General features: G+C 38.3%; 1 protein-coding gene across 1 annotated transcript in view; it reads left to right on the forward strand.

Annotated features, from left to right (window-relative positions):
* LOC124776913 (filamin-C-like) overlaps positions 1-17,736 on the forward strand; it is a 542,943-nt gene that overhangs the window by 404,280 nt on the left and 120,927 nt on the right. The window contains exon 12 of the mRNA XM_047252124.1: positions 1,993-2,097. Coding sequence (XP_047108080.1) covers positions 1,993-2,097 — 105 coding nt within the window. The remainder of the gene's footprint in view (positions 1-1,992; positions 2,098-17,736) is intronic.

The following is a 17,736-nucleotide window of genomic DNA, read 5'->3' on the forward strand; positions in this document are numbered from 1 at the left end:
TTTTACAGAGAGCATTCTACTGCATTGGTTCCTTACTTAGCTTGCATTTATCATGAATCTCTTGCCCAGCGTAAAGTCCCGAGCATCTGGAAAGAAACGCAAGTGACTCCTGTATATAAGAAAGGTAGAAGGACGGATCCTCAAAATTACTGACCAATATCCTTCAAAATTACAGACCAATATCCTTAACATCGATTTGTTGCAGGATTCTTGAACCTAGTCTCAGTTCGAATATAATGAATTTCCTTGAGACAGAGAAGTTGCTGTCCATGCATCAGCACGGCTTTAGAAAGCATCGCTCCTGCGAAACGCAACTCGCCCTTTTTTCACATGATATCTTGCGAACCGTGGATGAAGGGTATCAGACGGATGCCATATTCCTTAACTTCCGAAAAGCGTTTGACTCAGTGCCCCACTACAGACTCCTAACTAAGGTACGAGCATATGGGATTGGTTCCCAAATATGACAGTGGCTCGAAGGCTTCTTAAGTAATAGAACTGAGTACATTGTCCTCGATGGTGAGTGTTCATCGGAGGTGAGGGTATCACCTGGGGTGCCCCAGGGAAGTGTGGTAGGTCCGCTGTTGTTTTCTATCTACATAAATGATCTTTTGGATAGGCTGGATAGCAATGTGTGGCTGTTTGCTGATGATGCTGTGGTGTATGGGAAGGTGTCGTCGTTGAGTGACTGTAGGAAGATACAAGATGACTTGGACAGGATTTGTGATTGGTGTAAAGAATGGCAGCTAACTCTAAATATAGATAAATGTAAATTAATGCAGATGAATAGGAAAAGGAATCCCGTAAAGTTTGAATACTCCATTAGTAGTGTAGCGCTTGACACAGTGACGTCGATTAAATATTTGGGCGTAACATTGCAGAGCGATATGAAGTGGGACAAGCATGTAATGGCAGTTGTGGCGAAGGTGGATAGTCATCTTCGGTTAATTGGTAGAATTTTGGGAAAATGTGGTTCATCTGTAAAGGAGACCGCTTATAAAACACTAGTATGACCTATTCTCGAGTACTGCTCGAGCGTTTGGGATCCCAATCAGGTCGGATTGAGGGAGGACATAGAAGCAATTCAGAGGCAGGCTGCTAGATTTGTTACTGGTAGGTTTGATCATCATGCGAGTGTTACGGAAATGCTTCAGGAATTCGGGTGGGATTCTCTGGAGGGAAGGAGGCATTCTTTTCGTGAATCGCTACTGAGGAAATTTAGAGAACCAGGATTTGAGGCTGACTGCAGTACAATTTTACTGCCGCCAACTTATATTTTGCGGAAAGACCACAAAGATAAGATAAGAGAGATTAGGGCTCGTACAGAGGCATATAGGCAGTCATTTTTCCCTCATTCTGTTTGGGAGTGGAACAGGGAGAGAAGGTGCTAGTTGTGGTGTGAGGTACCCTCCGCCACGCACCGTATGGTGCATTGTGGATTATGTATGTAGATGTAGATGTAGATGTAGATGTAGATTTGAATATGGTTGAAGGACTTGAGATTTATGCTCACCTGCTAAAAACCCAGGATAACAGTTGAATGAGCAAAGTGACTCAGCACATAGTAATTATTATGCAGGTTTTGAAAGACATGTTTTACCCTTTCTCAGCATAGCGTATTTTGTTGGGTTGGGACAGTATGCTTTATCATGTGTCTTCTGCAGCGGCCCTCTGCCCAGTGGCAACATTGATTCTGATGTGGTGGACGGGACCCATCCTGTTGTTGCTTTCAGCTGGACATTTGCTCTGTTCCTTCTATGACAGTTTAATGGAAAAGAAAAGAAAACACATTCGTAAAAGATTTTTATCTGTTTCCCTTTATTAAACTATGTTTGTGAATCTCTTTAATGTTTTGCATATAAATTGTTTCAAGATTGTATTTTTAGATCCTTTAGCACATCTAGAAGGCATTCATCCTTTGAATCTATCATATTGTGTCAAGTGTTGATAAATATGTTATGATGTTAATCATTTGTTGTGTCTTTCGATTAGATGAAAGAGAGCACAGTCAGTCACCAAAGTTGTCATCCCCATACGTCAAAATCACCCCTCCAACTCCTTCTGTTCGACCAACAGCAGACAGTTACTTTTCGACTGGTAAGTATGTTTCAGGGGCTGTTAAACATTCTGGGTACTATAAATTATGATTTTCCAAAAGAATTATTTAGCAATTCCTGTGAAAATCCTAACTGATATTTCATATCAATAAAAATAATCAATTATCGACAATATAATCTGAATGGATAGATAAGAAATCTACTCGCCAAACGGTGTCAAGAGAACACACATACTAAAATGTTTAACTCTCACAAGTTTTGGAGGCAGTAACTCCTTCTTCTGGCAGAAGAGTTGAAGGGGAAGGAAGAGGGATGAAGGAAAAGGACTGGAGAGGTTTAGAAAAAGGATTACAGTACAGAAAAGTCATCCAGAATCACAGGTTAGGGGAGACTTACCGGAATGGATGAGAGGGAAAGAATGATTGCTGGGGAGTGAGAGTGGGATGGGCATGGATTTCAGATGATCTGCGAAATGGATGCAATCTTTAATATAGGAGGGAAATCTTTGTACTATGGGTAATGACCTGCAGTCCCTCCTAAAAGCTTCAGGCCCCTCAGAAGGGTGTAAACGTCTATTCGTAGAACTTCTTAGTCCACCCAAACCATGCACCTCAGCCTTTTACTTTCTTCCTAAGATCCAAAGTTACTTGCAGTCCCTCTTAAACACCTCAGCCCCCTCACAAGGACTTACACCACAATCCAAAGAACTTCTTATCCCACCCAAACCATACAGTCTGCCTTTTATCTTCTTCTGAAGATCACCCTTAGAACAAAAAATTTTCTCCTATATTAATGATACCAACCATTTCCTAATTCACCTGAAATTTGTGCCTGTCCCATTCCCATCACACACTTTGCTTGTCACCATTGATGCGATCTCCCTCTATACCAACATTTTTGGATGAATACCAGGCTCTGAAAGCTTGTAAAAGTTAAACCACTAAGTGATATTTTGTTATAGTTAATGCCTGATATTTTGAAGACTCAAGTATCTGCCAAAAAATAGGCTAAGTAACTATCCTTTACTGCTTTTCTCTTTACTTTTGATAGGTCTCATCACTAGAAAAAATCATTGTTATTGGTGAATTCAGGCAAATGTGCTTGTCTGTTGGAGTTATGATGATGGTGACAATTTTCAGCCCTTTTCGGAATAAGTACAATACTGCCTGTTTCATGGAATGATATGCTGTCAGAAATTCTTGAGTTTTCCTAAATCAGAATACTGTTTACATTTCTTGAAATCTGTGTTAACAAGTTATCTGTTAAAAATAATGAAAAATACATACTCTGTGCAATTTCTGCTGTCTCTAACATGAGATTTTCTATTTTATTTTACTGTCAGTGGTATTTTTAACATGTCACTTAGTAATTTTTAGACTCCTTGTGTTCATTACTCATTAAAATTAAATTATGATTTGTGAAACTACATTCACTCATCATATGGAAAAGGTTTTGAATTGAGCAGTAGATATACCCATAAACAAGATTTTGCTAGTGAATTCAGCTTATAAACTTGTATTCTTCATCAGACTACATCAACAGAGCAAACACCTTAGCCACACTACCGTACTCACTTGTGTGTTATTTAGTACAGATGTTGGTTTCTAGCTGGCCTTCCCAGGCATCACATTATGACATTATGATTATCCAATCAGTGTTTTCTTTTGTAGCAATCCCCTACAGATACTAGAAAATATAAATGTGGTTACCTATGAAACTACTAAATGTTTGTACTCACCAAATGATCAACCACAGTTTGAAGATTCTGGAGATACTTCAGTAGCATAACTTTTGAACAGGGCCTGTTGGTCACTTGATTAACATTTCTTAATAATTTTCAGTTCTATTATATTCTTGCAAGTATTTAAATGTCATATCAATGATACATGTTGTCAGTATTTGTGTGTCCCTTTCTGTAAAATTTTTGGTCACTATCTGTATGTACACCACACAGATGCATTCCAGTGGAAATGTCTGCCATTCCTGAGCTATGAGGTAGTGGACCAATGTGATGTACAGCCATCAAATTGCAAAGGGTTCTGGCTATTATTAAAAATAAAAATTATGCACAACTGTAGCAACTGTTCTCACTGTCTGATGTAAACTACATGTTCTCTCAGTTTTCTTTACAATACTAAACATAATTTTGAAGTAATAATATTTCTTTTCATGGAACACACACTGCTTGTGTCCAAATCATAAATCATGTAACTGTATAATAATTTCATGTATAATGTATCCATAGTTTAAGTAATTAATTTTATGAGATTAATGTGTAATAGATCTCTAGTCTTTAAAGCTAGCTAATGATGTACCAAACTTCACTTGTAGAGCAAATATATATCATTAATACCAATACATAGTAAATTTTTGTTAATAACTTCTTAATAATAATGTAACATAATAAATTCTCAGTATTAAATGGGGCTGGTAAATACCCAGTAGTAAAAGATTATGATAAAATCTCAATAATAATAGGCACTGGTAAATTGTCAGTAATAACTGAAGATACCGACTTCTCAGTACTAACAAATAGTAGTAAGTTCTGATTAATAATAGGAGATAATTTTTCAGTCATAGCTGAATATGGTAAATTATCACTAATAAGAAGGTGGTGACTTATCATCTATCAAATCTGTATTATAATCAGTTTCTTCACTATCAGAAGATTTGACACTGAGTCTACTTTCTATAAATGTGAATTCACTTCATTTCTAGTTACTGTAAGTGTTTCTGCATTATTAGTTGACTTGTACCTTTGGTTGCTATTAATTCTGCTTCTAATATTTGCTTTTTATTCAGTGGAAAATACTATACTGAACTACTAGTATCTAATTGTTCAATACTGCTTTCTGAATAGCGATGTGGTAATGGAAATTAATAATTGCTTGAATAATTGGAAAAATTGATTGGAAAGAATAATTGAAACAAATTTGAAGGTAAATTATGAATCTGTGCACAATCCTGGGTGAACATTAACTGATACCAATATCAGCAGACCTTTAATATCAATAGCCAAGAGCCTTGCCGCAGTGCTAACACTGGTTCCCGTCAGATCACTGAAGTTAGCACTGTCAGGCTGGGCTAGCACTTGGATGGGTGACCATCTGGTCTGCCGAGCACAGTTGGCCAGTGAAGTGTACTCAGCCCTTGTGAGGCAAACTGAGGAGCTACTTGATTGAGATGTAGCCGCTCTGATCTCGGAAACTGACATACGACCGGTGTGCTGACCACAAGCCCCTCCATATTCGCATCTGGTGATGCCTGTGGGCTGAGAATGACTTGGTGGCTGGTCGGTACCGCTGGGTCCAGCAGGGCCTGTGGATGGAGTTTACATGTTTTTTTTATATCAATACGTTGAAGTTCAAAACACTTTTTGCATTACATACTGCTTCACATTAATCCCTTTGTGTTTAGTCTTGATTGTGATAATGTCGGTGCAGGAACGGTCCTCCGGATACCGTGTAAATTCTTCTTTTCTGCACCGAACCTCTTGATGCAGGATCTCAGCGACGAGTGAAATGATGAACAGATAGGAATTGACTACTTAACTGTGCAAATAAATAATGCTTTTCCAATAACTTTTTATAACATTTTTAATGAATGGTTGAGATACACATTTTTAACAATACTGGTGTGATGGATCAAAGCATATGTCTGTACACTGCCACTTCTGGAGGCAAAGGTGTGAAATACAGGAATTAATAAGTTGAAGAGCATATTTCTTACTTTGTTTCATACAGATATTTAATTATGTATCAAAACATTATCCTTGTCACAAAGCAACTCATTAATTTACCTTTGGTGGTGTCTATAACTCATTCAGTTTACATGTAGCTTATATAAAAGAAAAGAATGAACATGTAATATGATTTAATACAACAATTACCACCCGCCCCCCTCCCCTACTGTGCACTGACATCATGCAGAGGTGCACAGTGCCTTAGCTTATTTCCCTGTTTGAAGGTTGATAATCCTGGCCGGTTTGGGCATAGCCGATTGGAGTTATCCTTTTGAATGGTTATCAATTTTTATAGGCAGGTCAGCTTCTTTTAATATATATCCAAAAACAAAGATGATGTAACTTACCAAACAAAAGTGTTGGTATGTTGATAGACACACAAACAAACACAAACACACACACAAAATTCAAGCTTTCGCAACCCACGGTTGCTTCATCAGGAAAGAGGGAAGGAGAGGGAAAGACGAAAGGATGTGGGTTTTAAGGGAGAGGGTAAGGAGTCATTCCAATCCCGGGAGCGGAAAGACTTACCTTAGGGGGAAAAAAGGACAGGTATACACTCGCACGCGCGCCCACACACACACACACACACACACACACACACACACACACACACACACACACACACATCCATCCGCATGCATGTGTGTGCAGCTGAGGTTTACAGAGTTTTATCATAAATATGATATGTTACCTATAGTGATCCTAAAACAATGTTTACATAAGTAACAAATGTGCATAAAAATTTTCATGTAATTCAGGTATCTGATGCTTTCATGGGTAGTCAACACTCACAGTAGTTCGGTTTTGACCCCTTAATTATGTGGTAGTACTCAACCTTATTAGTTCAGCATCATGACATGTGATGTAGTGCAACTGTTTTCTTCTTCATATACTTTCACTCTATTACATTCATACATATCATAAACTTACAACTATATTTACTTGTGGTGCAGTCCTTTCTTATGTTTATTTGGTATCCAACACTCTATAAGCATTTATCTTTCTTCATTTTTGGATGTGTCAATGCATCATTTCCTGGAAGAAAAATCTTAATACTAACTTAAAACCAAATCTTCATAGATAAGTGTATAGTGGCTCAATGGTTACTAATACCTATTTCATATATTCAGCCATGTATTCATTCATTTCAGTGTGCAATCATGCTATCAAAAAACTTATTTAATGTCATATGTGCATCTCTACCTACCTCATAAATCTGAAAGATAAATTGTTTTAGAGGCATGGTGCAATATCTTATCAATTTGCCACGTATACTGTACTTGCTTGTTTACCTGCAGCAAGACTTTTCTCATCTATCAAATGTAATTAGTGCGTGCCATTTCAGTATTTAAAGTTGTAAATATTGTGCATATATAGATATAATGTATATAGAATTGTAGCTTAAGTAAATATCTCATAGTTTACCATCCCTTTCCTGTGGTTATAATCCCTCAGCTTATCTTTGTGCTTGTGTATTGTGCAGGTAGTCATAGTTGTAGTATAGACTCTCTTATTTCTCTGTGTCGCTCCAACACTTCCAGCTGTGCCTGTCTGCATGCACGTGCTTGCAGTTTGTTGGCTAGCTTGCTCCAAAATGTGCATGCACTGTGTTGCTCCAATACCACTTACGTCGTGGCAAGTTGTGTATTGCATTGCACTGTACCATGCATTTCGCATGTTCATTTATTTGTTTATAACTGGGCCATGCACAAGATGAAGCTTTGTATTTAGAGTATCGTCCTCTCTAGACACATAAAAGTAAAATTCTTCCTTTTTACATATACTCATCATTTATACATTTGACGTATATCAAAAAACACAAACACAAATTTTCCTTATCAACTAACAACATAAATTCTGGAATGTGATTTTCCAGCATCCTACGTCTAATATTATTATACATATATACAGCTTAGAGGACATACAGCCCTTCTTCAATATGTAAACATTCTCAAGTCTTTGTGTGGGTAAAGGCCCTCGTCTTTCTCCGTATTCATGTGTAGTAATCTGTATGCTCCTGGGTTGGAGATTTTCGTGATTATGTATGGTCCAGTGTGTAGTATTTGCCATTTATGGTTCAGTTTCCCAATTTTTGTGGATTTGGGATGTGTTCTAAGTAACACCTTTTGTCTTGTATAAAATTGTGTTGTATGTTTCAGCTTTCTGTCATAAATTCCTTTCCTTTATTTAGCCCAGATTTCAAGCTTGATTACTGCTTGCCGTGATAATTCCTATATGTATCTCAGTCAAAGGTTTCTCCGACTCATTCACTTGTTTGCAATTGAACATCCGCTCATTTGGTGTAACTCCAGTTGATGTATGGGGAAGGTTATTTACAACCTGTAAGAAGAGAGCAACATATTCAATCCACTTGGTATGTTTACAAGGTATATATGTCCTCACAAACCTGTTGAATTCCTTAAACACCATTACTATGGGAGATACATCGGGATGAAATTTGGGTACTAAAATGTGTTTGATTTGGTTGGAATCTGCAAACTGTTTCCATTTACATCCAACAAAATATGAGGCATTCTCTGTTAACATGACTTCTGGTTTTCCAACTCTTGCAAAATAATATTCTTTGATTCATCTTATTTTGAACTGGCTGTAATGTTCTGTATAGCATGCAGTTTTTTGTATTTGGTGAAAATATCATACAGAACTACTATATACTTTACTCCCCCCTTACCCCTGGGATAAGTTACAGCCACCTCCAACAATACCTTTTCTAGAGATTTTTTTAACCACAATGGGATGATGTTCAATCTGTTTGGAGATGTTAGAATGTTTTGTTTTCTGGCAGACAATACACTTTCTTTCCATCTGTAGTAGTCTTCATCTAAGGTTGGGGAAATAACAATATTAACCTATTTTGTCAGTGAACTTTGCAGTGCCATAATGGCCCCAAGTATTGTGTGTGTATAATATAAAATCATGCAGATATTCCTCTGGCAAACACACGTGCCATTGTTCTTGTTCGGGATGGTTCCTATGGAACAGAACACCTTTGTGAATAGTGAAAAACCTTTTCATCACTATTTTGCATAAGTTTTCCTGTAATTGCTCCATGTAATTACACATGTGGATGTAGTATGATCAGAGGGTTTATGCTTTCATCAACATAGCTCTTATTTCACCTTCCTGCTCTAAAAGAACCTTGTGGTAATCAAGAAAGAGCATCAGCTATTATATTTTGGTTTCCTTTTTGTACACTATTTCAAAATCAAATTACTGAAGATACATACACTATCTGGCTATCTGTCAGTGTAGCAATTTACAAGTTAAGAGAAACTATAGGCACTGATGGTCACAGCATAGTTTTGTGTGTTTACTCCAAAGGAAATATTCTAACCTTTAAAAGAACCAAATTACAGCCAAACCATCCAACTCCATAAATGAATATGAACATTCAGCTTCAGGTAAGGTGAAACTGATGAAGTTCATTACTTTAGGGATGAGTTTTCCTTCTTCTTATACCATTTTTTCAGACCTTGAGAAGACACATCGGTGCATCAACAAAAATCCTTCTTCATGACTGGTTGAGATAAAATATTAGCATTTAATAAGGCTTGCTTGATGTTCTTGAAATCTGTTTGACATTGCTTGTCCCATAACCAAGGTCTGATTTTCCAGAGAAGTTTGAGTAAAGCATTACTGTTCATAAATTGGTTAGTGATGAATTTCCTGAAAATAAAACTAAGCCTAAGTATGCCTTTAATTCCCTCTTGTTTTGAGGAACAGGACAGTTCCTAATGGCTTCAAGATTTTCAGGGTCTGGCAGTATGCCTTCAGAAGAGATTATGTGTCCTAAAAATTTTACCTTTCTTGTCTGAAATTAGATTTCTTGTGCTTTGCTGTTACTCCACGTTTGGAAAAGTGGGTCAATACTTATTCTACCCAAGTGGGTGTGGCAACTGAAAGGTCATCCAAGTATACTGTTACCTTACACACAAGTTCGGGCCCTAACACTTTGTCCAGAGCACAGATAAATACACTTGCACTTACATTCAGTCCAAATGGTAATACTTGAAATTTGAAGCTCCTCCATCCACATACAAAGGTGGTATACTACTGATTTTCTTCATTTAGTTTTATTTGCCAATATGAGTATCAGAGATCGATTATAGTAAGAAATTTTGCATCATGGAATTTCATAAACTGTTCCTCTAAATTGTCTGGATGTGTTTGAACTGGTACAATAATCTTATTGATGTTATGTACATTGAGGACCAAGCACAGCTTGCCATCTGCCCTACTCATGGACAAAATAGAACTACAGTAAGGGGAAAACATCCTGTTAATCTATATTCTTACTGCTTCCCTCTTTGTCCATGGTATAGGGTATGAAGTAGAAAAAAAATTTTGTGAGGGTATACTTCCATCTTCTGCACTAAATCCTTAATGATATCTTGTATTTTTTCAAATACATGAACTGTATTAACTCGAATCTAAGCCGCACTTTTTTTCCGGTTTTTGTAACCCAAAAATCCGCCTGCGGCTTAGAATCGAGTGCAAAGTAAGCGGAAGTTCTGAAAAATGTTGGTAGGTGCCACCACAACTAAGTTATGCCATTGAATATATGTAGCGCTACACAGGCATGCTTTGCAGGGACAAAGATAAATACTGGCACCAAAACCTCTGAGTCAGTAAATAAATTTAAAAAAAAAGAAAAGATGGAAGATGAGCTTTTTTCTCTGCTCCTAGTTTCAACCACTGCATTTTCATACATTATCCAACGAAGTAAATACAAATTCCGTATTGTTCATCTTCGAATGTAGCAGCATTTCAATGTACTACGAAAATCCGACTGACAAGACTGTTTGGGATGTTTGTCAATATGGCCAACTCTACGTTCTGAATTTTTTCCTACCTGTGAGAAGAGATGGTTGCTAATAGGAACTTTTATATATTGTGAATCACATGCAGTATTCTCTTCACCATAAGAATAATACGAATATAAACATTTTGCCATGTATTGTTTTGTGTTTGCTGCTATCTCATTTAAATCCTGTCTGCCTAATAAACTATGAAACTAGAGTGAGACAACAGCAAACGCTTAAGAATATACATATCGTGTCATATTTATATTCGTATTATTCTTATGCCTAATAGTGGTACAGTCAGAAATGAAGCATGGCAATTGACTAGATTTTTAAATCTAAGATGACTAATTTTTGTGCAGAATGTAATGTACTAAAGAGCCGTATGCAAAGATTTTCAAACGGAGAAAAATTTTTGCTAAATTCTCATTCAGAACATCTTCTATCATACACAGTCTATTATTTGGTTCTTGTTGATCATTATCGAAGAAAGCAGCAGTGTAAGTAACATCAAATAGCAGTCTCTTGCCATTGTTTCGCTAATGAGATGATTCCTCTCTTTTGTTTTTTAACTGTAAGCGGCGGTAGCGTGCACAAAAGCAAGCAATGCCTCGAGCGGCGACAGGTCGTAAACACACATTATCAGAATGCGACAATCAATCATGACACAGTACAGTAATGCATTTTCAGCTTAGAATGATGTAAACACCTACAACAAAGAGAACGGCACTTATCAGATCAATGAAAAATAAGCAATCAATTCAAACCAGATGAAGCACATGAAAAAGGAAGGGTACCCGTAAAAATATGGACGGAGTGCCTGATGCATAGCAATGGCTACCTGATAAAGCTTAACTGCTAAGCTTACGACTCGAACCAAACTACTGTAGCTGTATCGTCATTCATTCGGCCTAAATTGTGTCTCATACTACAATGGACCAACTTTGTTTCGATTTGGAGGTGCGGCCTAAAACTTTTCGCCCCCCTTGAATTTCGAGTCTCAAATTTCAGGTGCAGCTTAGATTCGGGAAAATTTTTTTTCCTTGATTTCGAGTCTCATTTTCCAGGTGTGGCTTAGATTCGAGTGCGGCTTAGATTCGAGTAAATACGATATATAAGCAAGTATCAGTTCCCTAAGTTCTTCTTGCTGTTCTTGAGTTGGGCACTTTGATTCACTTACCTTTGTGTTTCTTGTATCGATGTTTACCTTCTCTGCTGCCGACTGTTTGTTATTGAATGTGTTGACAAACATGACTATGGGATTTACCAATTAAACCTCAAAGTCATGAGTAACTTCAGATTTATGTCTTATCAGTACTTTCCCTGATTAGATCTACTGCAAATAATTGATAATTTACTGTGAAATGGCATTGGCCCTTGCCTATATCAATTTGTATTTGGTATGTCCTAAATTTATCCATACCAATTAAACAAACAACTATTAATTTCTCTACTGTCAAAAAATTGCATCATACAGAAAACTGTCCTAATTGGATGGGATTTAAGGCTTGAATTTTGGCTCCTTTTGATTTCTGATCAGTGGCAATTATTTTGGCTTTAATAGCAGCTTGTACCTTGCCCTTGACCATGACCAAGTTTTCCTGTGTACCCTTATTACTGTGAGACAGATCATCTTTCACATCACTACCTTGATTGTATCTGATAAAGCAAGTGTCAATCAAGCTCATGCACCCCCCCCCCCCCCACCCCCCCTGCCCCACAGGTCACAGAACAGGAGCCTACCATGATCGGTTCAAGTTTTCCAGCCCATGGTAGCATTGGTCTCTGGGTTAGGTGTAACTTCTACTATATGGATCTGATTACACCAATTAGTATCCTGATTAGTATCCTGTGAGACTCTCAACGGAAATTCTCTTTGCCTTTGTATGTTATTTAGCATATGTGCATTACTTTGCTGGCTGAATTTTTCTGCCTGTGGACTATTTGACTGTCTGGAATAGTTTTGTGGTTGCCAAGCAATCAGCTGATCATTGCTGGTAGCTTGTGTCTGTTCATATTGTACAGGCTGGCCATACTCCACTTGCTTTTGTAGTTGTTTTTGTTAAATGTTTGCCCATTTCTTTTATATCTGCCCTTGAATTTATGGCTTTTCCCATTGCCGTTGTGATTACTGTTACCGTTACCATAGGTCTGTGTGGGGTAAGGTTGCCATCTGTGTCGGACTATGTATCCATTGTTCCCTTGTTGGTCCATAAATCTCTGTGGCACTATCGGTGTATTATCAGGCTTGGGTTGTGCTGATCTCTCTTTGTATATAAAATCCATGGAGTCCAGTACTGATAGAAAATATTCGGTGTTGTGTTCCAAAATGGAAATGAGTTTTTCCCTACTGTGGGCAGGAAGATGGCTCTTTAAAATTTTCAGCATGTCTACTTGAGATACTAGGTCTGTCCAGTATCTGGTTTTATTCAAATATTTTTCAAAATAGCCCCTTAACCTTCTATGTTTGCTGTTGAATGGAGCTGAGGTCAATACTTAATGTCTGCGCCTCTCTTATATAGCCTCAGACCAATATTTACCCAGAAAGTCACTCTCAAACATGGTAGTGGCAACATTCCACCATGTCCGTAACCCGTAGTAGAATATCACCCTGTTTGTATCCAACAAGGAATCTATTTTTCTGGGCTTTGGTCCACTTATGAGGTAAAACATTTCAAAATGCTCTGATAATGGCCATGGGGTTAGTTCTCTTCCCTTCAGAGGTTAATACCAGAAACTGTTGATGCCTACGTAATTTCTCATCTTCAAGTATGTTGACAAACACACTGCGCTGTCAGTGACAGGCAGGTTTATCTTTGCCTGTGGCAAAGCACATGGCAATTGCACTTGCTTGACAGGAATAGGAGCCAGAAAGCATTGTTGCATTCTGCAACCTTGACTATTTTCCCTTGATGAGCTAACCACATATTGTGGGTAACCAGTCAAAGTATCAAACTTCTCTAAAAGCATGAATTAGTTTTCTGCCAAATGTTGGTTTGGAATGTCAGTAGTTTTAGCAATACTGCCTTGTAACCTTTCCTCTGCTTCCTTTAAACCTGAATCTATTTTAGTTAGAAATTGACTTTCTTTCTCTTTTAGAGCTTCTTCTATTGTATCTAGATAAATTTTGCACTCTGACACTATCTTTTCAGCAGGGGTACTGCCTTTATTCAGCATCCTGGCTTCAGCTTTTTCAGTTGTTTACATTACATCTGCACATACCTTATCTTTCTATTTTTTGGCAAATTTTGACTCTAAACTTAACCGGTACACTCTTAGACTTAACTTTTATACTTCTGTAGATAAGTTTTTGCACAGGTCTTGCAGCTCGCTGACTGCATTTGTCACATTTTTTGCCGATGCATCCACTTGGGATTGCATCTTGTGAATTTGAAAATATGCTTCACTAAGGTTCTGTAACTCATCTGCAAGTTGTTCCTGTTTCTCATTTACAGATGATACTCTTTCCATTAATGTATTTATGTTGCAGGATATGTCAGTAATTATTTCTTGTTTTACCTGTTTTCCTAGCTCTGTCAACTTCCTGGATAGTTCATCAGGTAATTCAGTGCGTATACTTTTGCTCACCTCACTGAACTGTTGAATAATATTATTGTTGAAATCGTTAAATGCGTGATTTTTCTGTGTAAACTGTTGTCGTATACCCTTAAGTTGTTGTGTTACATTTTCCTGAAATTCCTGTTGTTTTGTTAACTGTTGTGTTAATTGTTGCATGAGTAGTATCAAACTGTGTGTCTCACTACTATTTACATTGTTTTTACAAACTGTTTCTTGTCCTTGCGTTTGTGGTGTCATGAGCAAGCAATCAAAGGCATTTTTGCTATCAGGCCTTTCAGTTTCAGTACTTCAAAAAACTGTTCCTGGTGAGAACTGAGAAGTTGTTTCATTGACTATAATTAAAGTGACATCATGATTAGTTATATTGCCAGTGTCATCCTGTATTGATAGTAGGATGCCAACATCGTTGCTTTGGTTGCCATCAGCCAGTTCACGAGTTGGCGTGTTACCTTCAACTGTTGCCAAGCTCAGTTTCTGACATCTTTGCATATTGCATTTTGTAATGAATTTTCAACAATGACCATTTCCTTTGACTCTATTGTGAATAGTTTTTAACGAAATTATGAATAAAATTTTGTCTCTATTGGTACTTTTCAATTAAAGTAGGTTTAGCTGCGTATTCACTAATGAACCTGATCATTATGTGAGACAGTCTTATAGAATCTCAATGACTTACCTTGCACTTTAATGATGACTCTGTACACATTTTTAGCTTTTCTGTAGAAATGCACTTTCCGAGAAGGATATTAATCAGAAGGAAAGGAGATAGTCTACTGCCAGAGAGATGGCACCAAGTGCGACCATGTAAGCATACAGTGTAGCAGCTTTCTACATTTAGTGCTCAAATCAGCATTTCTGGCTCATCTCATTTGTAGGCAGAATTTAATTTTAGTTTGCTCCTTCAATGTTTTTATCGTTACCAGTCCTGTGGACATCTTACAATTACAATGAAAATGTCGTTAGTTTCTCATAATAATAATATGAATCATTTATCCCAAAAAATTTTATCGTCACCATCGACTAAATGGTCACCATTGAATATAGATGTGGTAATGGAAATTGATTAATAATTGCTTGAATAATAGGAAAAATTAATTGGAAGGAAGAGTTGAAAGAGATTTGAAAGTAAATTATGAATCTGTGCACAATCCTGGGTGAACTTTAACTGATACCAGTATTAACAGACCTTTAATATTAATACATTCAAGGTCAATAAACATAATTTACATTATGTATTGCTTCACATTAATTCTTTTGTGTATAGTCTCGTACGTGAGATTGTTGTTGCTGTGGTCTTAAGTTCAGAGACTGGTTTGATGCTCTGAATCTGTTTAGTGTATTCATCTCTTGGTCTCCATCTATGATTTTTACACTCCATGCTGCCTTCCAATACTAAATTGGTGATCCCTTGATGCCTCAGAATATGTCCTACCAACTGATCACTTCTTCTACTCAAGTTGTGCCACAAATTTCTCTTCTCTCCAGTTCTATTCAATACCTCCTCATTAGTCATTTGATCTACCCATCTAATCTTCAGCATTCTTCTGTAGCACCACATTTCAAAAGCTTCTATTCTCTTCTTGTCTAAACTATTTAATGTCCACGTTTCACTTACATACATGGCTACATTTTGTCACGGCATGTTGTCTCTACCTCCTTTTCCTCCTTACGATGAGACAGCGGAAGACTGATCTGGTTACGAAAAACATCTTCGACAGCACTTCTTGGCATTTCATGTCCCGGACGAACAAACATGTAAGTCTCTGTTCCTTTCATGGATTTCACCTCAAATGTATCGGTTGTTGTCGTAATTGGCTCCTTTGAAAGATCCTGCGTCTTTGTCCTTTGCTGAAATGTGCTCATTTCTGTCCGTCTATTTTCAAAAGCAAACGCATGTGGTAGCCACTCAAGTTGCCTTTTATCGTTGTCAAAAACAACCGAATCAATCCTATTGCGCTTGGGCTGCTGAACTTCACGGCCTCAGTAGAAATTGTCAATTTGTTACTGAAGTTCACAAAGAATCCTACGCTGATTCCATGGTACGGGATGCTATTATCCGATCGGCACCCAACAAAGAAGTTAGGCAACGTGCCCTTCAGTTGGCAAATCCGACTCTAGATGAAGTCCTATACATTGCTCTGTCTTTTGAAATTTCTTGTGCCGCTGGAGCGCAAATAGAGGCATGGGGCGACGTCGGGAAAATACAACCTCTGTGCGATGTTGACGAAGCGTGTGGCGTGTCCGCGCCTGCCGATGTGGCCGCAGTACGCTCCCCAGCCTTGGCCTAACCATTCCTCACTGTCCAAATACTTGGTCGAGATGTACGCATGCAGGTGGATACTGGTTCTGTTGCCACTATCATCAATTCTCAGATGTATCTTCAGTTGGGTTCTCCAATCCTGTCACCTGTCACTAGGCAATTACGGACTTACAATAAACAGAAGATTTCTCTCTTGGGACAATTTGATGCTGAGGTATCTTACAAATCTGTCGTTCGCACTGTTCTCATATTTGTGGTCGACCATAGTAATGCGGAGAATCTTTTTGGTTTCGATGCCTTTCATGTTTTTCGGTTCTCCATAGATGACTCTGTCAGTATCGTCTCTGATGCTATCCCTTATGCTCAAATGGATTCCTTGTTGACGACATTTTCGTCCCTTTTTTTCTCCTGGGTTAGGCCATGCAAACGACTTTGAAGCTCATATCATGCTCAAACCCACTGCTCGGTCTAAGTTGTTTCGGGCTCGGCCCATTCCTGTGGCCCTTCGCGATCAGGTCAAACGGGAGCTGGATCGTCTCACTGCTTCAGGGGTCTTGCTTCCTGTCACTTCCAGTGAGTGGTCCTCTCCTGTCGTTGTCGTTACTAAGCCAAATGGTGATATTCGTCTCTGTGGCGATTTCAAAGCCACTGTAAATGCTCAGTGCCTCATCGACACTTACCCTATGCCCCGACCTGAAGAATTGTTCACTAAACTTGTTGGAGGCCAGTATGTTTCTAAACTTGACCTGTCAGAAGCGTATCATCAACTTCCTCTCGATGCTGCTTCCCGGCGGTTTCTGGTCGTTAACCTGCCTTTCGGCCTCTATCAATACCAACGATTGCCATTTGGGATTGCCATCACCCCTGCTCTCTTTCAGCGATTCTTGGAACAATTATTGCTCACTGTCCCTGGGTGTATAAATTACCAGGATGACATTCTTGTCACTGGCTCCACCATTGACGAACATCTTCAAAATCTCCGCGCACTTTTTCATGTTTTACAGACTACCGGTCTTAAGTGTAATCTTCAGAAATCAAAATTTTTTCTGGCATCTATCAACTCTCTCAGGATGGTATTCATCCACTTCAGCAAACTGTCGGTACGATCAATGCCCTCCCTCGCCCTACATCTGTTAAGGAACTGCAGACCTTCTTGGGGAAAATAGCATACAGTAGAGCATCGATTATCCGAGCGTCGATCAACCGAACGACCGCTTAACCGAACTGTGTACTCGCTCGCACCTGTTGCTCTCCCACCATACCGTCCATCAT

Source organism: Schistocerca piceifrons, chromosome 2 (genome assembly GCF_021461385.2).
Source record: "Schistocerca piceifrons isolate TAMUIC-IGC-003096 chromosome 2, iqSchPice1.1, whole genome shotgun sequence".
Taxonomy (NCBI): Eukaryota; Metazoa; Arthropoda; class Insecta; order Orthoptera; family Acrididae; genus Schistocerca; species Schistocerca piceifrons.